Genomic DNA, 22,971 nt, shown 5'->3' with positions numbered 1-22,971 from the left:
GTAAGCATGAGCTACTACACCCTGACAGCTTTGATTTTCTTTCACCTTTTTCCTCCAATTGGAGGAATCAGACCATTGAGTATGTGTGAATGTATGGGGTTGAAGCTTGGTCCTGACTGAAGGCCTTCTCCCCCCCCCCCCCCCCCCCCCCCCAGGACCAAACCCAGGGCCTTGCACTTGCTAGGCAAGCGCTCTACCACTGAGCTAAATCCCCAACCCCCATGACTGAAGGTCTTACTATGCTTGCATATTTGTGTGTATGTGTGTGTGTCTGCATGCATATGAGTGAGTGTTTATAGAGGCCAGAAGAGGGTATTGGAATTGGAGCCGGATGTAGGTGGAGTTTTCCTGTCCCACAAAAATAAACACATTGTAGCTTATTAATTACAAATGCTTGGCCAATAGCTCAGGCTTATTACTGACTAGCTCTTACTTTTGTTGCTGTTTTTCAAGACAAGTTTTCTCTGTGTAGCTTTGCACCTTCCCTGGAACTCACTCTCTGTAGCCCAGGCTGTCTTCAAACTCACAGAGATCTGCCTGGCTCTGCTTCCCGAGTGCTGGGATTAAAGGCGTGAGCCGCCACCGCCACGGCTATAGCTCTTACTTTTTTTTTTTTTTTTTTTAGATTTATTTATTTATTATGTATATAGTGTTCTGTCTGCACGTATCCCTGCAAGCCAGAAGAGGGAGCCAGATCTCATCACACAGATAGTTGTAAGCCACCATGTGGGTGCTGGGAATTGAACTCAGGACCTCTGGAAAAACAGCCAGTGTTCTTAACCTCTGAGCCATCTCTCCAGCCCTAGCTCTTACATTTTAAGTTAACCCATATTCCTTATTTACACTCTGCCACGTTGCGGTTCCTTTGTTAGCATGGCACGTTCATCTCCTGCTCCCTCTGCTTTCTTGGTGACTCCAGACTTCACCCTTCTTCCTGTCATTCTCAGTTTTGGCCCTCCCACCTAACTTTATCCTGTTCAGCTATTGGCCAGTCAGCTTCTTTTATTAACCAATGAGAGTAATCCAGTTCACAGTATACAGAAGATCATTCCAAAGCAGCTGGAGTTATAGGCAGTTGTCAGCCCAGTCTGAGAACCAAGCAGGAGTAGGAAGCACCTGTACCCACTGAGCTTACCCTCTTTTTTTAAAAAAATAATTTACTTATTTTTATTTTCTGAACATTAGTGTTGGCCTGCATGTGTGTCTGTGTGAGGGTATTGGATCCCCTGGAACAGGAGGTACAAACAATTGTAAGCTGCCATGTGGGTGCTGGGAATTGAACCCGGGTCCTCTATAGAAGACACTATAAAGTGCTTTTAACTGCTGAGCCATCTTTCCAGCCCCTTGGTCAAGACTCTTAACTGGATTAGTACCATAAGCCCTCTTTGAGCATCAGTTGAGGAAGAAACTCATTCTTAGCAATTCTAAACTACATTCTAAACTATAGCCCCAGCCCTGAGACAGAAAAGATCTGAAGTACAAGCTAATCTTGGCTATGTATCACCTTGCTTCTTCTCTCCATTGTCTCAGATAAGCAGAACTTATAACCATGTCCATAAACTGCACTCTCTACTCAACAATGCTGTGTGATTCCAAAAAAAGGTTTTAGTTTCTGAACCTGGGTTCTAGTCCCCGGAACTCGGTGTTCCTGGGAACTAACCTTTGCCAGTGGGAAGGTGTGCAAGGTGTGCAGTCCAGCTCTCTATCCAGGCAGCCCTTCAAGTTTGGTTTCTTTCCCAGCAGCCCTCTACTCACTCAGCAGAGAGACAAAGGAAGATCAGGAAGGTGGTGAGGATGGTGCTGATTCTAAGGCCTGGACTCCTGTGGTTTTCTCCCTCCTGGGACACAGACATGGTACATGCTTTGGTGTGCACCCTGAGCCATGCTTCAGTGGGTCCAGGCCAAGCTTGTGCTGAGGAGGAGAGGAGGTGGGCATTTAGTGGGTGTGCAGGGGCCTGTGAGGAGCTGGCCCTGGATACCTTCTGTTGTCCAAGTGTGGCACCTCCTCGCCCTCCTTCGCTCATGCCAGTTAAGTACCACGTGCCCTCCAGACACCCAGTCCCCATCCCTTCTTTCAGGACTGCTAACCCTTTGTCTGTCAGTGCTCCTGGAGACTACCAAAGGCTTCCCTGCCACCACTCTACTGTCCACGGAAGGCACAGTCCACTGGTCCCCACACCTTCATTACAAGCTAATGGTTGTTGTAGCATGTTTATTGAACATAAGGACTTTAGTTCATCACAACTGATTAACTTCCAGATAAAAAAGCTGAGTTCTAGAGAGGTTAAATGGTCTGTCCAGAATTTCCACTGAGTTATCTGTAGAGAGCTGGAGACTGTGGACTGGCTCCTGACACTTGCTCAGATAAACCTGGATAGATTTTTTTTTTCTGTGAGGAAGAAATGAGGGCTTCTTTTTCACTGGTCCATGGTGATCAGAGCCAGTGACAAAAGACCCAAAGCTTATTTGAGTGAAGAGAACCAGAAGGCCTGGATCCCAGTGACGAGCCAAGGTGAGCAGTGTGGAAGGTGGCAGTGGGTGGCTTGGGCAGCACCTTGGTTCTAGGCACCATGCCAATCACAGCGTCTGTCATTGTTCTCGTGAAGAAACTGAAGGCCAGAGGTGAACTTAAAGAGGGCTCACTTGCCGACAAATTTTGGGGGGCGTTTCTCCCTGAAGGCTGCCATCCCTTCCAGTCGGTCCTGGGTTGGGATATTCTGCAAAGATACAATGGATCTTAGTTTGGGAAGAACAGGACCAGAGGATAAAAAGGCCATAGCATAAGCAGATCTAGCCTGTGACAGCATCTGGGTCCAAGTGTTTCCATTGTCTCTGGACTCTGGATTATGCAAAGTCATGAGCCCCAAGGGCTGCTATCTCAGGAAGGCCAGCTGTGCAGTCATCACTGACCTCTGCAGAGCTCAGGTAGAAAAGGCTCTGCATCAGGAATTGGGAGCGCTGTGATGGTGGTGCTAGGTTCTGCTCGCAAGCTTAGGAGTTTTATCTATTTGTTATGATGGAGAATAGCTCCCCACTTCTCACAAGTTATCAAGATAATATGCTATCAAGTGTATAGCCCCTCTACGAGGTTGCATGTTCTAACCACGCCTTAGCATACTAACTCCAGTTCAGCCCCCAATAGAGGCTAAGGTACTGGGCAGCAAAAGCCGTTTTTTCTGTTTGTGATGTATTTTTTTGTTCTGGTTCTCTGGGTATTAAATAATTAAGGAAAAGAGTCTTGAGGTGAACACCTGTTAGTTAGGAGGTACTGGCATAGTTAGACTGCATGAGGCTCCCCATATTTGCTTAGCCCCCAACAAGCATCCCAAACCAACAGTAGTTACGTACCTGGGCATAGCACATGTGTTCAATGGCCATCCCTGATGCGATGTCCACCTGCGAAGAAGTACTCGCTGATTCAGTATGACTTTGTCCAACCCCATCCACACGGGAGAGCCAGCCCACCCTACTGCCTCTACCAGTCTGAGCAGAAATAACTGCCCAGGTACATGAGCTGAGGACCACACAGACCTGCCTTCTTACTGCTCACTTTTATGTGGTTTTGCCCTTCTGAACCTATACAGAAGCCACGAGGATAGAACACAATATTAACACACTTCCCACTGAAGTGAGGTGCATGCACACAGGGCTAGAGGTGTTCAGAGAATCCATTTCTGAATTCTTGACAGCTGTGTGGTAGCAATCTACTACATCCAGGCCAATGACTGAAATTGACATGTAAGTCCTGACCAATGGAATCTTACCTCCATTCCTCGGTCAATCGCAACTTTGCCCAGTCGTACAGCAATGGGAGCCTAGGGGAGAGAACATCCAGAGACTTGGACTAAAGACACAGTTCTTACAAGGGTCTGACTCTGCATCCAGCTTTCCTGGGGTATGCCTCTTAAGTCCAGCTTCCTTTCCTATAATGAAGGAAACACACTTCCTGGCCCTTTAAGTCTTAAATCAGTGGAGGTTGCCGTCAGTCCATCCTTCCAACATGTCATACCCATTACAGTCACAAAATATAACTGTCTTTGGCACTGGACATTAAACCCAGAGCTTTGCCCATGCGAGGCAAGAGCTCTCCCACTGAGTTAGACCCACAGTGAGCCCCTCATCTCTGAGCAGACATTTAAGATCTTGTTGAAGCTGGTCTTCCTCAGGATTACAGGCATGTGCCACAAAGGTGGTCACAGACTGCTTACGGACAACACATTTTACAGATGTGAAATAGAGGCTCATGGGATTGAAAAGCACTGGGACCACAAGTGTCCAGTGAGTCCCCAACTCCGAGTCACCTTCCCACTGCTCCTTCCCTTCCAGCCCTCTTCCCAGCAAGTGCTAGTGTTGGGGTGTGTTTTATACCTTTTTGTTGTTTGTTTTGAGACATGGTTTCTCTGTGTATCAGCTCTGGCTGTCCTGGAGCTCATTTTGTAAACCAGGCTGGCCTCGAACTCACAGAGATCCACTTGCCTCTGCCTCCCGAGTGCTGGGATTAAAGGTGTGTGCCACCACCACCACCTTTAATATATTAATAGATCTGAGTAAACTCTAGAACTATTTCACTTGGTATTCAGCTAGGTGGTAATTGCTTGCTGCACAGTCCCTATTCAGGAAGTTCCAGCTGTGGGACAAGTTGCCAGTGTGGGTAGGCTGGTATTGGTGCACAAAGTTACTTTGGATTTACTTTGGAGACATGTGGCTCTGGCTCTGCTGGGTGTAAAGGTGTGCATGCCCTATAATTCCTGCTTGCTTTTTTTTGGGGGGGGGGGCAGCACTAAGGATTGAACCTAGCTACACTCTTGTGTATGCTAGGCAAGCATTCTGCCATTAAGTCACACCCCCAACCCTTCCTTTAGCTACTTTTGAGGCACTGAAATGCTTGTAAATCTAGGATAATGCCATGCTTCAGTATGTGGAAATCTGGATCACCCTGAACTTCTGTTTGGTTTATTAAAAAAGGCAATATTCAGCCTACTTGTCCAGTGAGCTCGCTAGCTAGCCTGGCTTCCTCTGTGGAGGCTTCAGTCACTCCCTTGGTCATTCAGAGGCATTGTGTCAGAAGTTTGTCAGCAGAAGGCTGCCTTCCAGAGGGCACCGGGCTCAATTTTACTCTGCTGTCCTTGCCAGAGGACACAGATAGCAAAAGGTCTGAAATGAATTAATTGTCCTGACCCCCAGTTAAAGAACATCTCAGCGTGTGGATTATTTCAATTTAAGAGACTAGAGAAGTTTCCCTCTTCTCCAAAAAAGTTAAGTTACAAGTTTGGGGGGCTTAGGACAGGATCTCGGTCGCCTCAACCTCCTGAGTGCTAGCACTACACAATTGGCTTCTGATGTTTGTTTGTTTTCGTTTTTTCTCCTCGAGACAGGGTTAACAATTCTGCCTGTCCTGGAGCTTGTTCTGTAGACCAGGCTGGCCTTGAACTCACAGAAATCCACCTGCCTCTGCCTGCTGGACTTAAAGGCATGAACTGCCATGCCCAGCTTCAAATGTCATTATAATGTTAAAACTGATGTATGGGTAATATTTTTCTGAGTTTGTATTTTGGCTGTTTTGTAACATTTAGGAATGTTTAGAAATTAATATATTTGACTTTAAAATTAAAATTTTATACAGATTGTACTTGAGAGTGTGTCTGTGTTTGTGTACATGCCCACCTGTGTTGGTGTGTATGGACCAGATGACAGCCTCACATCTCATCCTCTGCCGTGCTGGTCCACATCTTTTTAAGACATGGTCTCTCATTGGCCTCCAGATAAACCCCTGGAATTTTTTACATTTGTTCTGGGGATTGAACTCAGATTCTCATGCTTGGGAGGCAAACACTTGCTAGCTGACCTCCCAGACACACATTCTGTGATCTTAGGTTTGACTGTAATCTATCTGTGTTTCAATGCTAAAGTTCAGTTGCCTTATACCTTTGTGAAAACTTGAGATCTCAACCTCACTTCCAGCGTCCTTTGTGAAAAGCCAGCAGACCTCAGAGCCTTGGAGACCCAAGTCAGCTAGATCCCAGAGCTAAACCTACCCAGCAAGTAGTTTAAATCTTGTGGGATCACCCTCTTCAATGCTGGGGATGGACCCCAGGACTCATGCATACATAGCCCAGGCTAGCCTTTAACTCACTAGCCAAGGATGAGTGTTTGTTTAGAATGTATGAAGTCCCCTCTACCAACTCCTAGTCCTTAAGGATTTTTAAAAACGAGTTACTGGTAGCAATTCTGGTAGGAAAGGTGACTGGTAGCATATCTAGATTTCTAGAGTTGGAGACACTTTTAAGTAAAGGCAGTACTGTGCAATATCACATGTGCAACCTGGCATTTAAAAGGTATCTAGTGTGGATGAGGGACTATGCAGTCCATTTAAATAACTTCACCTTGCCACCATGCTCTAGACAAGAGATGAAGGTTGCTATCATCACAGGAAGTTACTGGATACTGCAGCTTTGATGGCTTGAAGCCCACTAGATTCCAGTCCTTCTGAATTCACTATGTTTTAATTCAGAATTAAAGTTGGCTTTAGCTCCTGTGTAACCGAATAGGTGCCAGAACTCCAGGGGGTCACTTTTTGTCTTTAGGTATGTGGATCTTGTGCAGTCCAGGAAAATCTGGTCCCCTGGGCCTCCCATCACCCCTCCCTTCTGTGTTCCAGCTGTTACCATACCTGGGGCAGGATCTCCTGAGCCAATGCCAGTGCCCGGTGGTAGGCAGCATTACCCTCCTTATTCTGAGCCACAGCGTGGTTTACCAGGCCTAACTCATGGGCCTGCACCCCGTCCAGTCTCCGGCCTGTGAAGATGAGCTCCTTTGCTAGGGCCACGCCCAGGCAGCGGGGTAGCCTCTGAGTCCCTCCTGCCAGTATGGAGAGGTTAGAGCAGTGAGTCCAGTTGAGAAAGGCAAATTCAGAGAAACTCAGGACGGAAGGAGGAAATGACCTAGGACAGGGAAATGGGGAAGATGAGCATAGAGTCAGGTGAAGTTACCTGCTCCTGGGAGAAGTCCTCGAGTGGTCTCGATTAGCCCCATGATAGCTGTGGAAGCTGTTGAAACAGAAAAGAATGAAGTTGCCCCTTGCACATCCTCCATTACTAGTCCCTGAGTAGACCATAGCTCTACTTCTCCAGCTACTTTCTCAAGGTCTGGCCATACCCAGACCTCTCCAGACTCCACCCAGGCCAGCTATCCACCACCCAGCTGCTATGATTGTCAATCAATAGGTCTTCCTGCGCATCCATTGTGGGAAACGATGGCTGGCTTTCTGCCTGTGTCACACAGACTAGGAAACGATGGAGTGCCAGCAGCAAGGAATGGGTCCCTGGTGGATGCCTGACATTGATGTGTAGGTTACTGGATTTTCTGTGTCATGGACCCTGAGGTCCAACCTGGACTGTCCATGGTGCCTGTTAGAACTGTGGTTCTCGTTCAGAGGTTGTATTGGCCTGAAATTTCCCTGAAGGTGCACAGGGCAGTCTTCTAAGTTTTGCTTCCTGGGTGCTTTTCCTTCATAGTCCTCTGCTGGTTCCCTAAATACAAGCCAGCCGACCTGTGCAGTATAGGCAGTAAAGTGGGGCTGCACCATAGTAGCCATAGCTCAAGAGAGCTTTTCATTCTCCACTCTTGAGTTAGCTGCCTTGGTCAATTGAGTGGCCTTCTGTAGAGTTCTATTGCCTGGATGTAGGATCAAACCCTCTCCAGCTATTTTTAGTGTGTGCGTGCGTGCGTGTGTGTGTGTGTGTGTGTGTGTGTGTGTGTGTGTGTGTACTGGGAATGGAACCAACCCTTAGGCATGCTAGGCAAACCCTCCACCACTGAGTCATACCCCAAAGCCCCGCTCAAGTGTCTCTTTCGCACACACTGTAGACAGAAGGTGCCTTCATGCCAGGATACATATATTCCTGGGTTTCAAAGAGAAGGCATGAGGGGGTGAGCACCTAGATGGCACTCCAACTGTCTTCTTCTATGAAGGGCTCTCCCAGCTAAGTCTGATTTTGAAAAGTGACCAATGACCTTGGTTATCCTCCCCTACTTAGGGCTCAAGTGTAGAACAAGTAACCCCAAGCCTGGCTGGCACCATGAACCAGATCACACTGCTCAGTCACCTTTGCAGTGAGTTGGGACAGTGACAAACAGTCCTCATGGCTCACCTTTGTTCAGTTCAAGTTAATCCGATTTGGCTAGACCTAGATGGTCAAACTCCCTAACTTGGTCCTGTTGGGCTTCACCTCTCTTTGCTGCCCAGTCAGCTGTGGCTCAGAGGTTCCTGCAACCTTTCTCAGATGAGGAATGCCGCTCTCTCGGGCCTGGTACAGGACAGCAGTGGGCTGTGAAGCATCTTCACCCGCTTCCCGTCTCCTACGCTGCCTCGGGTTTTCTCTTGTTTGGAAGGCCAAGTGTGCTGGCTGACTTAACAAAATCTGGCTTTGGCAGCTTGGCTCGGTTTTCCCGGTCCACATCCCCCCCCCCCCCCCCATCCCCCTTTGCCAGCTCTATCCTGCCAAGTACCTGCTATTCGGAGATCACAGGCCAGGGCAAGTTCCAGGCCCCCGCCCAGGGCAAACCCGTCCATGGCTGCAATAGTGGGTGCAGGGAAGGCAGCTGTGGAGACAAAGATTGGCTTAGGCTGCAATATCTAGCAAGTCCAGCGCAGAGACAGGGGGCCCAAGGTCCAGGACAGAGGCCCTTGTGGATCCCAGGTTGAGGAACCTCACCTGATATACCTCAGCCAGATTTTCTGAGAAGGAAACTATTTTTTTCCAATAATGTAAGTTCTGGGGCCCCATTGGGGACTGGGAGCAGGGAAGTGGGCTGATGCTGCAGGCCGACCCTCTTGCTGGGACCTGCTTCCCTGTGTGCCAAGCCCTGTGCAGGGTCCAGGCATGGAACTCAACCAGATGTGGTCCTGCCGACCATGGGGACCAGCCTAAGAAGGAAGGCAAACTCCTAACCAGGCAAAGACAACCTGAGGCCTTCTGCGCTCTGAGAAGAGGGAGCTTAGAGCTGGCAAGGAGGACTTCCTGTAGCAGGAAGCATCAGAGGCCTGAAAGGGTGGCTGAAGGTTCAGGTGGCTGGGAAGGGTATGCCAGGCAGTAGGAACAGCCATTGTCAAAGCCTGAAAGTGTGTTTAGTGAACTTGACCATCTGGAGTTACTAGGCAGGAACCGTGAGAACAAGGAGCTCCACTGGACTGGGCACATGGCTAAAGAGTAAGGCTGCTAGAAATGCATACCTGCAATCCCAGAAATGGGGGAGGTCCAGCCTAGACTACCCAGGGTGTCTAAAATAATAATAATAATAATAATAATAATAATAATAATAATAGTTGTTATTATTATTATTTCAAAAGGAAGAGAAGAAATGTCATTCCCCAAACCCCCCACCCCACCCCAAGTAATCCCTTGTGCTTTCACTGAACTCAGAAAAAATACTCTCTTTAGAGAAGGGGTGGGCCAGGCAGAGGAGGTGCCAGCAGGGACCCCCAGCCCTCCACCCCACTCTCAGACTCTTACCAATCTCACTCATGAGACCTCGGAGGCGCTGGACAAAGATTCCCACCTCCACAGCACTCATCTGCTCCCGCTCCTTCAGGTCTGCACCTGCAGAGGGCAAGCTGCTGGTGACCACTACGAAACGGCCTGTTACAAAACCCCAGATGGTTAAAGGGGCCAGCAAAGGAGACTTGAGCAGAAGCAGTCAGGGAGGAAGGGGAGGAACCAGGAAACCCAGGAGCCAGTGGGGGAAAGCAGGCATCAGTAAAGAGAGGGGTAACCGCAGCACCAAAACAAAATTGACTTCTTCAAAGTGAACATCCTTTGTACATCAAAGGACACTGTCAAGGGGCTGGAGAGAGGGCTCTTCCAGAGGACCCGATCCAATTCTTAGCACCAGCATGGTGGCTCACAGCCACCTGTAACTTTAGTTCCAAAGGATTTGGCACCTTCTTCTAGACTCCTATTACACTGAATGCATCCATGCAGCAAAACACCCAAACACACAAATCTTTTTAAAATTTTATTTATATTTATGTATGAGTGCTCTGCAGGTCAGAATAGGGCATCAGATCCTATATAGATGATTGTGAGCCACCGTGTGGTTGTTCAGAAGTGGACTCAAGACCTCTGGAAGAGCAGCCAGTGCTTTTAACTGCTGAGCCATCTCTCTAGCCCCCTAAAAATAAATCTTAAAAAATATGAAAAGAACACATGTCAAGAGCATGAAGACGGGCTGGAGAGATGGCTCAGAGGTTAAGAGCACTGACTACTCTTCCAGAGGTCCTGAGTTCAAGTCCCAGCAACCACATGGTGGCTCACAACCATCTGTAATGAGATCCGGTGCCCTCTTCTAGCCTTCAGGCAGAACACTGCATACATAATAAAATATTTTTAAAAAAGCATGAAGAGAAAACTTATAGAAGGGACCCAAACTTAGGTCCTCTGGAATAGCAGCTGTGGAGGTTTGAATAAGAACGGCCCCCATAGGCTCATGTATTCGAATGCTTCATCACTAGGGAATAGCACTCTTTGAGAAGGATTAGGAGGTATGGCTTTGTAGGAGGGAGTGTGTTACTGCCCAGCCTCCTTTTCTCCCCTTGCCCTTTCTCCCTCTCTCTTCCCCCTCTCCCCCATCTTTGCCTTTGGTCAGAATATAGCTCTCTTATACTTCTCCACCACCTAAGATAGCAGCATATGCTCTTAATTGCTGAACCACCTCCCCAGCCTCCAGAGGGGTGACTTTCCACAAAGGAAAAAAATAATAAAAAGGTCACAAGCTGGGGGTGGTGGCACACACCTGTAATTCCAGCACTTAGAGGTGGAAATATGAGGATCCAAGATCCTCAGCTACAAAGTGAGTTCAAGGCCAGCCTGGGCTACAGAGAAAAAAATATCTCTTAAAAAAAGAAAGAAAGAAAAAGGAAACAAAAAAAAAAAATAGTAAGACTAAAAGTTAATTATCATTTTTGTCTCCTCAGTCTCCAAAGTGCCAGGGTTATGACATGTGTCATCACACTTAGCTAATTAATTCTTTAAAGGTTGGGTTGTGGGGTCCAAGGAGGCTAAGAGCTGTGTTTTTTGACTCACCTCTTGTAGGCGTGGGGTGCATGTTTCTCTGGCTTTTGAAACAAGTTCAAGGTGCCCTGTGAGAGTCAGGTGATGCAGGTTGGGGGCAGTGCTCTCGGGACAAGGACTGGAATTTACCTTGTGAGCGTGTTGGGACTCAGTGAAGGAAGTGTTCTGGTGGAAGCCCCCCTCAGTCCCTGGCACCCACATACCCAAAGAGTCTGGAATGTTCCGGTGGAAGCTCCACCTCAACTCCCCTCTCCCCAGAACCTGCCCCCTCAAAGCCTGCCAAAAGTCAACCCCTCCCTGGGGCTGCTCAAGACCATGCCTACAAGGTACTGAAGGCCTGGTGTGAAGGCAATACAGACCCCATCTTAGGGTAGGGCCCCCATCTTAGACCACCTGCTGTACTCATTTCCAGGAAGGACCTCAGGAATGTGCCATGACAACTCCAACAGACACAGAGCAGTATGCTCCTGCAGACATTTTGTCTGCATTTTATGGCCCTTGAAAATATCCAGATTATCTTCCTGAGCAGTCCAGATAATCCTGCTCAGCAAGTTGTGGTTCCTCACTAAAAAGTCTAACCCAATGGCTTCAAATGTGGTTTCACACCCAAAGTCTAGACTAATAGTTTCAGAAAATTACCTTGCCCCATAATCCCTTCCACTCAATCCCAAAATTGCCAAAGTACATAATTCCTGGCTTGCGGGTTTTTTTTCTATAAAAACTCTCAACACCTGGGCTTGCGGCTAACGCCACATTTCCCTCCATCTGCAGTGCAGTAGCCCAGGTTGAACCTGACAATAAAAGGACCCTTATGTGCTTGCATCAGAAACTGGCTCCTTGGTGGTCTCTGGGGGTTTCGTGAAATGGGTACAACACCTAGTAGCCATATTTACCATGTGAGCCTTCCCCTGCCTTCCCAAGGGTCACCCAGGATTGCTTTGCTCATTAAACCTAGATTAATTCAGTTTGATTTGGCTTATTACATCAGTGATGGTGGGAACCCAGCACCTGGGGATTTAAAACTTATCAGGAAGCAAGGTAGACCAGAAAGAACAAAGATACGGGCCAGAGAGACCAAGTTCAAACTGAGTCCTCCTATTCTAGCCCTCACTAGCTGTGTAAACCAGACTTGGCAAGGAACTTCACCTGCTCGTGTCTTCCCTATCTGTAAAATGGGACTACGTTCTATGTGAGAGCCCTAAGACACACCAATCCCTGAGGAGGAGAGGGTGGGAGGGAACCCACCTGCACAGAACACACCCTTCACTCCACTTCTGAAGATCAGGACGCGGACTTGCTGGTCTTCCCGAAGCTGGGCCAGGGCTTCCAGCAGCTGGAGAGGACAGAGGACAATTAGTCAGGTTCCTCCTGCCCATCCCTGGCCGCACCCTGGTGTACCCTTTCTCACCTCACTGACAAAGATGTTCCCCAGGGCATTTCGGGCATGAGGTCTGTTCATCAAAATCTCAGTGATTCCTGCAAGCGGAGAGGCAGCTTTGGGTGAGCCAGCTGACCCTGTTCAGTCAGCCTGAAGCCTGGAGGCAGGAGGCCCAGGTTCAGGGTAGCCTCTTCCCTTGAGGAGCAGTGTGAGCTGCAGCAAGCCACACACTTGACTTGGGCCTCAGTTTCTCCATCCGTTATATAGAATAACCTTTTCTCTCTGCTCAGAGAGGGAGTAGAGGGGCTTGTGAACTGTGATTCAAAGTTACAAGAGAAACAAGTTACCAGCATGGTGCACAGATCCACAGGCTCTCTCATATATGTTCTTTAATTCCATAGCTCCTTCCATATTATTCTCCCCTACCCCAACCATACATTTCCCTCTAAAGAGTGATATTCAGGGAAGTATCTGCCAGCCAGGATAAAGGAACAGAATTGAAACAAGCACCCCAGGACCTCACCACCAGCCCTGACCTGACCCATGCAGCTCCTCTCCTCACTTTGTAGAAATCACCTCCGTGGAGTTCTTTCTTTTTTTCAGAAAATTATTGTTATTCATATGATTGTTGAGATGGGGTCTAATGTAACCCAGACAGGCCTCCAAGTTGCTATGTAGCCAAGCTGGCTACACAGCAGCTGATCCCCCTGCCTCTACCTCCTAAGCACTGGGATTACAGGCAAGGTCCACCTCGCCCAGTGTATGTGTGGCTGGCGATCAAAGCCAGGGTCAGGCATGCTAGGGGAGGACTCTACTGACTGAGCTATATCCTCAGCCCCAGAAAATGCATCTGTTTATCGGAGACAAGGTCTCCAGTGTATCCTTGACACACCTGGAATTCACCATGTAGACCAGGCTAGCCTCACAGAGGTCCACCTGCTTCTACCTCTCAAGTGCTGGGATTAAAGGCAAGTGGTAGTGCACACCTTTGATCCCAGCACTACGGAGGCAGAGGCAGGCAGATCTCTGTGAGTTCGAGGCCAACCTGGTCTACACAGCAGAGCAAGTTCCAGGCCAGGCTCCAAAGCTACACAGAGAAACCCCACCTTGAAAAACAAGACAAAACAAAGGCAAGTGCCACCCTGCCCAGATCAGAGTAGCCTTGAACTCCTGATTCTCCTGTTTCTACCTACCAACGACTGGGCTTACAAGAGTACACCTCTATGCCCAGCAAGAGACCCAATCTTAACACTTCAGTCTGTCTGAAGTCAGTGGGACAGATCTTAGAGTGGACATCTTTTTTGTAAGACAGAGCAGAGAAGACAAGCTCTTTCTAAAGGGATTTGGCCGAGGGGTTAAGCATTGGTGAATACTGCTGAGAACACTAAGTGCAGGGGCTGGGGCGATGGCTCAGTGGTAAGAAAGAGCACAGGCTGCTCTCCCAAAGGACCCTCAGTTCCCAGCATCTACACTGTGGTTCACAACTATCTGTAACTCCAGGTCCAGGAGATCCAACATCCTCTTCTAGCTCCAAGGAAACCAGGCACACATGTGTGCACAGATATACAAGCAGTCAAAATACTCATAGACATATGATAAAAAATAAATCTTTAAGAAGAAAAAAAAATAAGCCAGACAGTGGTGGCACATGCCTTTAATCCCAGCATTCGGGAGGCAGAAGCAAGTTCTGAGTTCAAGGCCAGCCTGGTCTACAAACTGAGTTCTAGGACAGCCAAGGCTGCACAGAGAAACCCAGTCTCGGAAAAACAAGACAAAGCAAAACAAAACAAAACAAATAAACAATTTATTTCCAGGGCCAGAAAAGATGACTCAGTTACTGCTAAGCTTGACAACTTGAGTTCATTCGTGGGGCCCACATAATGGAGAATCAAAACTTGCAAATTATCCTCTGACCTCCACACACGTTTTGTGGTGTGTGTCCCCTCCTCCCACCCAAAATACATGTTATACAAATCTATTAAATGTTCATTTCCTTGCTATTTATTGTAGAAAGCAAAATTGTTGGGAGTGGGCGAGCCAGGTCCTTGCTTCCTAGTTTACACCTGGCAGCCTGAGCCAGAAGCTGCCATGATGCAGTCCTTTCTTTGGCAAAAGGTCAGCTTGGCTCAGGGCAGTCCCCTCCCTGGTTCTGGACACCCCGCTTGGATCACTGTGAAGAAACACCACTCAGGCAGCAGGAATTACTGTAACTACCAACTGTTGCCTAAGCTACTAGCTCCTATTGTGGGGTTTCTCTAGTCAGAACTGTCCCAGGCTACACCTACTGGAAACTTTAGCTTATTTCCCAGTGACCCTGCTAGCAGCTGTTTCGTGAACCCCCTGACTGCCCCTAGTGGCCAGCAGGTGCAAGGCCTTTCTAGAAAATCGCAGGTTTACAACTGGGAAGGGCATAAGGCCTTATACAAGTGTTGTTATTACATTTGTTTATTTATTTGTCTATAGCATGTACATTCCATATAGATTATGTGGAGATCAGAAGACAACTTGAGTGAGTTAGGTCTTCCACCGTGTGGATCCCTGGATTCAGAATGGATCTTGTCAGGCTGGGTGGCAAGGACTTTTCCCCTAAGCCATCAATGCAGTCTATGTGGAATAATTATCATCATCATCATCATCATCATCATCATCATCATCATCATCTGCTAGGTCTCATTGTGTAGCTGGCCCAGAACCTGCTATGTGAACCAGGCTGGCCTGGAACAGTCAGAGATCCACCTGCCTCTGCCTGCCAAGTGCTGGGATTAGTGTGCACCACTGTGCCTGGCCCCATGATGCAATTCTTCATTCTCCCTTGACTAGAGGCTTTCACCAGACTGTAGGATGGGGGAATCCTTTCTCTTCCCATGTCCCCAAAACTTTCCCTGTCTTTCTATTCTGCCTCAGTGGGACAATGGTGGCCGTTCATGTCTGTCAAAAGTGACGGATGCACAGAGGGACCGGTATACATCAGCAGGAAGGTGGTGGTAGTTTAGCTTTATTCAGAAAAGCAGCTCTTCTTCAAAATTTGGTGCGGGCCTTGAGGAGGAAGAGACACTATAAAAAGTCTAGTGCTATGCCATCTGTATAAGTTAAAATTGATATGAGGGGCCAACAAGATGGATCAGTGGGGGGGGGGGGGGGGGGATTTAGCTCAGTGGTAGAGGGCTTGCCTAGCAAGCGCAAGGCCCTGGGTTCGGTCCTCAGCTCTGGCAAAAAAAAACAAAAACAAAAAACAAACAAACAAAAAACAAAGATGGATCAGTGGGGTATGGAAAGATGGCTCAGCAGGTAAGAACACAGGCTGCTACTCCAGAGCATCTGGGTTCAAGACTCAGAACACACGTGGCTGCTCAAAACCGTCTATCTCCAGTTCCAGGGGATATGATACCCTTTTCTGGCCTCCACGGGAACCAGGCACTCATACACAGACATAAATGCTCAAAGGACACAAAAGATTACTTTTTAAAGAAGTGTGCCCTGTGGCACATGCAACCACACATATTCAATAATAAAATAAGTAAATAAATGTGGCATGAACAATAAAAAAAAAAAAAAAAACCCGCTCCGGGCGGTGGTGGCGCACGCCTTTAATCCCAGCACTCGGGAGGCAGAGCCAGGCGGATCTCTGTGAGTTCGAGGCCAGCCTGGTCTACAAAGTGAGTTCCAGGAAAGGTGCAAAGCTACACAGAGAAACCCTGTCTCAAAAAAACCAAAAACAAACAAACAAACAAAAACAAAAACATCAAATGTGGGAAGGAGATGGGATGAGGGTTACACAGACTGCACCCACCTAATGCACCTGATGTCCAAACAAACACCCATACTTCACAGCATATTATATAATAAAAGACTTTACTGCCGATGGTCATGAACTCGCCCTGTGTCAGCGGACTCCCCTTGTCCGCTCAGGTCCCTCCGGATTGGATCCGCCATCTCCGCCCCCCGGATCATTGCCAAGGCCCTAGGAGGGAAAAGTTCTGGCCAACACTCTTCTTGGTCCTGATCCCCTGGAACACAGCTCCGCTCCGAGCTCTCCTCTCCTTTCACACCTCCCCCTAGGCCTCCTGAGAGTTTGGGGAAACCCGTACAAAGTCCACCCTCTCGGCCCTGGGGCGGCCTGAAATCCAATCCTCCTGCCCTCCCGCCCTCGTCTCCAGGCGGCGTGTTGGGTCCAGGCCCGCCCGGCCCGTAACTTTACCTTGGTCCGGACCTGTCAGCGCACGCACTTGGATCTCGGCTGTCCTGGTCGTCGCGTTGGAGGCGCAGTCGCGGGTCCCCGGGGACCTCCAGGGCCGCGAGAGGCGCAGCGCGCGGGGCAGGGCGCGCAGCATCGGGGAGCAGGCTGGCTCCGTACCACGGAGACCGGCGACCTCCTCCGCCGGGTTCCAGAGTCCGAGTTCCGGGGCGGGCGAGGCCTAGCAAAGGGCTCCACCTACGGGCGGAGGGAAGGGTGCCGCGACCCCGGAGACCCGGAGGCGGTGTGGGGAAGCTCAGCTTCCCGGTAAGATCTGGGCACGCTGCAGATTTCCTTGGGATGCGCGGGCAGGAAGGTGGTGTCCAAACCCGAATGGGTTGTATGCACCTTCTTCACGTGTACTCTCCGCTCATGTCATTGCATTAGTCACTTGGGGGTGGTCTGCACCCAGTGACCAGGTCTCATTTTCCAGAGGCAGTAAGGTCGATGCTGGCTTCTCCCAGTTTAACTAACTCATAGAAATGGTTATGAACCGCCAGTTTCTAAACTCCGATTGTCCACCTAACCTACCTTTGTAGAGGCCTTGCAGGAACCTAGTTGGGCCATCAATCAAGTGTCTGAGGAGAACACCCCACAGCCAGGCTACGGACGCACTATTAAGCCATCTAAGAGTAAAACTCACGCCACTGATTATTTGTGTGTGCACGCCCCGCGCAGAGGGAGAGTGTCTCTGTTAAACAAACCACAAATAGCCAGATATAATCACTAGGCAGTGATCTCAAGGCCGGGTCAAACAACGCAAAATAGCAAATAACACAGCAAACTGTACAATCTATATTCAAAACGCTAAAAGGAAAAAAAAAACCTGTTTATCAAGAATCCCAAAGTCAACAAAATGTCTTTTTTTTCTTTTTCTTTTTCTTTTTTTTTTTTTTTTTTTTTTTTTTTTGGTTTTTCGAGACCGGGTTTCTCTGCAGCTTTGGAGTCTGTCCTGGAACTCGCTTTGTAGACCAGGCTGGCCTCGAACTCACAGAGATTCACCTGCCTCTGCTTCCTGAGTGCTGGGATTACAGGCATGCGCCACCACCCTCCGGCAAACTGTCTTTTAAAAGTGAAGGAGAAGCTGGGTTTGGTGGCTTTAATTCCATCACTCCAGAGACTGAGGCAGGTAGATTTTTGTGAGTTCAAGGCCAGCCTGGTCTACACATTGAGTTTTGGATCAGCCAGGGCTCCACTGAGACACTGTCAAAAATAAAAAATAAAAAATAAATCCATGCAAGCCAGGCGGTGGTGGCAAACGCCTTTAATCCCAGCACTCCCGAGGCAAAGCCAGGCAGATCTCTGTGAGTTCGAGGCCAGCCTGGTCTCCAAAGCGAGTTCCAGAAAAGGCGCAAAGCTACACAGAGAAACCCTGTCTCGAACCCCCCCCCCCCAAAAAAAAAAAAAATCCATGCAAACAGTTAACAAAAGAGAACCGGAATGACTTTTTTATGTGTTTGAGTGTTTTGCCTGTGTACCGTGTGTGCCTGGTTTCCACCGGAGGCCAGAAGAGAGTCAGCCATCACCTTTCCTGAACTGGAAAGACAGGCAGACTGCTGTGGCAGCCAGGGTACATAACGAGACCTTGACTCAAAATTAAAAATACAACAACCTAAATAAAAACTATTTTGTTATATTTGTGTATGAGTGTTTTGCCTACATGTATGCCTGTGTGTCACGTGCTAGTCTGGTGCCCCCAGAGGCATCAGAGTCATGAGTTCTCCTGAAACTGGAGGTACAGACAGCCGTGAGCCACCATGTGGGTGCCAGATACCGGATCCTGGTCCTTTGAAGAGTTACAAGTGTTACAACCTGAAACTGTTGTGGTGTTTGAAAGACCAACGACTCAGGCCTAATTCAGATTTAGTTTAGATGAACTTATTCTTCCGGCAAGCAGAAGGACAGTGGCCTTAGAGTCAACACGCACGCCCGCGAAAGCGTGTGCGTGCCCGCGGAAGCGCGTGTCCGCAGAAGCGCAGGTTAAGGGAGGGTATAAGACATCAGAAAGCTGGACATGACAAACGTCCATGGAATTCACAGCCCGCCAGGAGTGGTTTTACTTCCCTCGGTGGTTTTTCCTTCCTGCCATGTAGTAGTAAAAGACCATTTCATCCCCTTCCCCGAGGGATAAGCAGGTTTCACAGAAGAAAGGCGGCTGTTAATAACTCAGCCCACTAGCCTATTACTATTTATTTTTGTTCTTTTTCTTTTTTTCCAAGACAGGGTTTCTCTGTGTAGCCCTGGCTGCCCTGAAACTCCTTCTGTAGACCAGGCTGGACTTGAACCCTGCCTGCCTCTGCTTGCCAAGTGCGTGAAGTCCTGGCTCCATTATCCTTATTCTGATCTCGCCTGCAGGCCACTAGCATCTCCCAGGCATTCCAGAGAAAAAAGTCAGCGTCCCTCAAAGGATGCCTGGCTCCATGTTAAGTTTCTTAGTTATCTATCACAGGGAATCTGTGTAAATTATTACTCAGGTCTGAGCATTCTAATGACTGAGATAGAGTAGTTTATTTCTGGGCAGGAAAAAAAACAGTGCCATCAGGTTAGGGCTGTCCGACACAACGTTCCAAAACCATCTCAGCCCCCTCCTTTTTCTTTTTCTTTCTTTCTTTTTTTTTTTTTTTTTTTTTTTGGTTTTTCGAGACAGGCTTTCTCTGTGTAGCTTTGCACCTTTCCTGGATCTCGCTCTGTAGACGAGGCTGGCCTCGAACTCACAGAGATCCACCTGGATCTGCCTCCCGAGTGCTGGGATTGCAGGCATGCGCCACCACCGCCCAGCTTTTTTTTTTTTTTTTTTTTTTAAGAGGGAGAGTCGGGGAGGGAGATGGGGAGGGTGATACGGGACCGAGAAAGGAGGTTTGGAGGTTTGGTCAATGTGACAGTGTTGGGGAGACACAGAGGGGCCTGATAGCCCATGTCTGTCTTTCGGGTGCTGACATGAGTGGTACATGTGAAGAGGAAAATAAAACCAAACAAGGGACCAAGTCTGTGCACGGCGATGTCTTGGCCAAGTGCTGTCTGGCTGATCGCTATCTTTCATGGTTCTTCAAGATGTTCCAAAGATCCCTGGTGCTTGAGGGGAGGGGCTGACTGCCAGGAAACAGGAGTGTGCTCCGGTCCACAGCCTGGCCCCATCTGAGGGTGGTCCTGGTCGGCTCTGCAGTTCTTGGAATCCACAGTGGCTGCAGAGTTACGACAAGCTTTGATGCGCTTCTCTGAGGAGGTTACCAGGCAGCCCAAAGGCAACGCCAAACACAAAGACAGTGGAGACCAGACTTGCCCCAACTCCTGAGCTGAAGAAAATATAGAAATGTATCACAGACTGTTAACATTTTTTTCCTATACAGCATCATGGGTTTTCATTGGAATATAGCTATTTTATTAAGAAAAAAATGTTTTCTAAAGACAAAATCAATAGAAATCATCACATAAGAGGAAGAGATATAAAAGTTACACATATGAAATGTATTTTTGTCAAAAAAGAAAGGAAGAAAGGTTTAAAAAGGAGGAAATTCTTCTAATGGTTAGGTAGTAAATTAGTTTTGTTTGAGGGTAAAGATTGTTTCAAAGGGAAGTAGAAATGAGGAAAGAAACCGAAAGCCTAAGTATATTACAGAAGGTGTTGATAAGGCGCAGACGTTACATGAGATAAAATACAAAGGATAGTGTGTTGGTGAGTATCTTGACACGAACTGGAGTGACGACCTAGGGAGAGGGAACCTCAACTGGAGTGACCTAGGAAGAGGGAACCTCACTGGAGAATTGCCTCCATCAGATTGGCCTCTGGACATGTTTAAGGGGCATTTCTTTTTTGATCTTGAGACAGTCTCTCTATGTAGCCTTGGATATCCTTGAACTCACAGAGATCTGCCTGCCTTTGCCTCCTAAGTGCTAGGATTAAAAGCCTGTGCCACCAAGCCTGGCTCTGCATTTTCTTAGTTAATGATTGATGTAGAAGGTACCAGCCCACTGTGGGCACTGCTATGCCTGGGCAGGTGGTCTTGTGTTGCATAAGGAAGAAGGCTGAGCAAGCCTTAGAGAGCAGCCTTCCTTCAGGATCAGTGCTTTGGTTCCTGCCTCTGGGTTCCTGCCTTTGCTTCCCTCAACAAATGGACGATAGATCTGTAAGCCTAATAAACCCTTCCCTCCCCACGTTGCTTTTGGTCACCCTGCTTCTTAAGACAGCAGGAGGCAAACAAGGTGGTGTGTAAATGATTGAGTTCACTATAGTTAAAGATCATGTTTCCTAAGAGCAGGGTTTGCTGGGTGCTTATTTCAACAGGTTGCTCTTTTCCTCCTTCAAGACAGGGTTTCTCTGTGTAGCCCTGACTATTCTGAACTCACTCTGTAGACCAGGCTGGTCTTGAACTCAAAGACCCACCTGCCTCTACCTCCTGAGTGCTGGGATTAAAGGCGTGCGCCATGACACCACACCCTATTGTTCTTTACACATTAGAAGGAGGCTACAAAAGCAGTCAGTGGGAACCCCAGGCACTCCAAATTAAGTTTTGAACTTGGCTCTTGAGGTTTTTAATAATAGAAATAAAATATAGACTGTCTAGAAGGAGTCACGTGCATGCATGCAACTGAAGGAGCCAGTAGAGTAAGATCTGAGCTGGAGTTACAGTTGTGAGCTGCCCGACCAACACGGATCTGGAAAATAAATTCTGATCCTCTGAAAGAGCATCGATCTCTCTGCGCTGCTGAACGTGCACTCCAGCCCCTCCACTCTATTTTTTTGAGACAGGTTCTCCTTGCGTAGCCCTGACTCGTCTGAAACCCAGGCTGGCCTCAATTCAGAGATCTGCCTGACCCTGAACGTGAGGGTTATAGCCACGCACTAATATGCTTGGTTTAAGAAGGCAATTCTCTCACACCTATGAGAAACCAAGACACTGTAAAACAAATGCACTCAATGATGTTCTACAAAAGCAGGTCTTTGTCCTCCATGCAAAAGGAGAGTGCATGCTTAGCCTGCAGAAAGCCTTGGTTTCAGTCCTTGGTATTGGTAAGTATTTGTGGGTTTCTCTGCCAGATCAAGCTGAATCAAAAGCCCGGGTTTCATGAGCAAGGCACCCCTGGGTGATCATGGAGGAAGAGAAATCACATGGCAGGTCTGCAGACCCGAGCTTGAACACCTTGTAGGCATGATCTTGAGGAGCCCCGGGGAGCAGTCGCTGCCTGTCAGGTTTTCTGAGGGGAGGTCTGGAGAGAGAGAGAGAGTGGTGCCAAAGAGGGTTCCCAGCTAAACATCCCAACCTTTTTGGATATATGGGCACTGGTTCAAGTCTGGCTACTTCCGGTTGGCAAGGAGTGACATGGGGAGAAGGCTGGAGTTACTCAGCAGGAGGTGTGGGTGAAGAAATATTCAATTAGCTGCCATCCTCAGGATGGTACTGTATAGTGATATTTTATTTGTATTGAAATGTGATTTTATTTATATGTTAATAAAGTTGCCTTGAGGTCAGAGCAAGCCAGAGCAGAAGCTGGGCGGTAGTGGTGCATGCCTTTAATCCCAGCACTTGGGAGGCAGAGCTAGGCGGATCTCTGTGTGTTCAAGGACACAGCCAGCATGGCAGACACGCCTTTAATCTCAATACCAACCATAGAAGACCTGGAGGTCTGTACAAACAGGCAGTGACGAGGAGGTCATGTGGCTGGGTTTACAACCAATGAGAAAACAGAACAGAAAGTCTTTAAATAGACAGGACGCACAGAAGTAGGTCTCTCGCGGAGAGGAAGAACCGCAGAAGCAGTGAAGGGTAAGGTTTTCTGCTCTTGCTCTGACCTCGTGATTTTTAACTCTGCAATTGGTTCTGTGTTTCTTATTTAACAAGCTGGTTACATCTACAGTACTCTTCCTCAAGGAAGCAGAGGAGGTAAGTGGCTAGGGAAAAAAAACAACAAAACAGACTATTAACAGTGGCCCTATGAACAGTGCGAGCCATGGGAAGGGTGAAGACTGCCAGAAAGAAACAGAGATGTGCCCAGTTATCCTGGGTAGAGGCTCACTTGAGTCTGGGGAAGTGGTACCAGCACTGATATCCCAGAAGTTGGAGGGATAGCATGCCAAATTGAGAGATGACGTTCCAGGAGTACCTGAGCCACCACTCTGCTGTTTTCCTGGAGGTGGGGTGTAGCAGAATATTATTTTGAGGTGTCTTATTTTTACTTATGTTACATTTGTTTAACCCTGTGAATCTGTGTTACTGTGCCTGTCTAACACACCTGATAGTCTAATAAAAAGCTGAACAGCCAATAGCAAGGCAGAAGAAAGGATAGGGGGGGAT

At 48.1% G+C, this 22,971-nt stretch overlaps 1 protein-coding gene across 4 annotated transcripts; it reads right to left on the bottom strand.

Annotated features, from left to right (window-relative positions):
* Positions 1 to 2,195: 2,195 nt before the first annotated feature.
* Echdc2 (enoyl-CoA hydratase domain containing 2) lies at positions 2,196 to 16,869 on the bottom strand. 4 transcript variants are annotated; one of them, XM_036180165.1, is made up of 12 exons: positions 16,646 to 16,701; positions 16,238 to 16,408; positions 12,478 to 12,545; positions 12,315 to 12,402; positions 9,513 to 9,599; positions 9,233 to 9,280; positions 8,509 to 8,601; positions 6,990 to 7,046; positions 6,671 to 6,858; positions 3,765 to 3,815; positions 3,349 to 3,396; positions 2,196 to 2,717 (listed from the first exon to the last, which is right to left on the bottom strand). In XM_036180165.1, the coding sequence occupies exons 2-12, from the start codon at positions 16,314 to 16,316 to the stop codon at positions 2,640 to 2,642; spliced, it is 885 nt and encodes a 294-aa protein (XP_036036058.1). In that variant the 5' UTR covers positions 16,317 to 16,408; positions 16,646 to 16,701; the 3' UTR covers positions 2,196 to 2,639. The 4 variants fall into 4 exon arrangements, with proteins under 4 accessions (XP_036036058.1, XP_036036056.1, XP_036036057.1 ...); XM_036180163.1 differs by lacking the exon at positions 16,238 to 16,408 and having other exon boundaries at positions 16,646 to 16,868; XM_036180166.1 differs by lacking the exons at positions 2,196 to 2,717; positions 16,238 to 16,408 and adding an exon at positions 3,532 to 3,576 and having other exon boundaries at positions 16,646 to 16,869.
* Positions 16,870 to 22,971: the final 6,102 nt, after the last annotated feature.

The sequence above is a fragment of the Onychomys torridus genome, chromosome 2 (assembly GCF_903995425.1).
Source record: "Onychomys torridus chromosome 2, mOncTor1.1, whole genome shotgun sequence".
Taxonomy (NCBI): domain Eukaryota; kingdom Metazoa; phylum Chordata; class Mammalia; order Rodentia; family Cricetidae; genus Onychomys; species Onychomys torridus.
The sequence above is the reverse complement of the archived record's forward strand: the minus strand, read 5'-3'. Positions and strand labels throughout refer to the sequence as shown.

What these genes read in the sequence shown, in the direction of transcription:
- Echdc2 (XM_036180163.1), bottom strand. Translation starts at nt 16,778, where the DNA reads ATGCTGCGCGCCCTGCCCCGCGCGCTGCGCCTCTCGCGGCCCTGGAGG. An exon ending in GGAACATCTTTGTCAGTGAG is followed by an intron (nt 12,403 to 12,477) that starts GTGAGAAAGGGT and finishes TGTCCTCTCCAG; the next exon opens with CTGCTGGAAGCCCTGGCCCA. An exon ending in CTCAGGAGATCCTGCCCCAG is followed by an intron (nt 3,816 to 6,670) that starts GTATGGTAACAG and finishes TCTCTCCCCTAG; the next exon opens with GCTCCCATTGCTGTACGACT.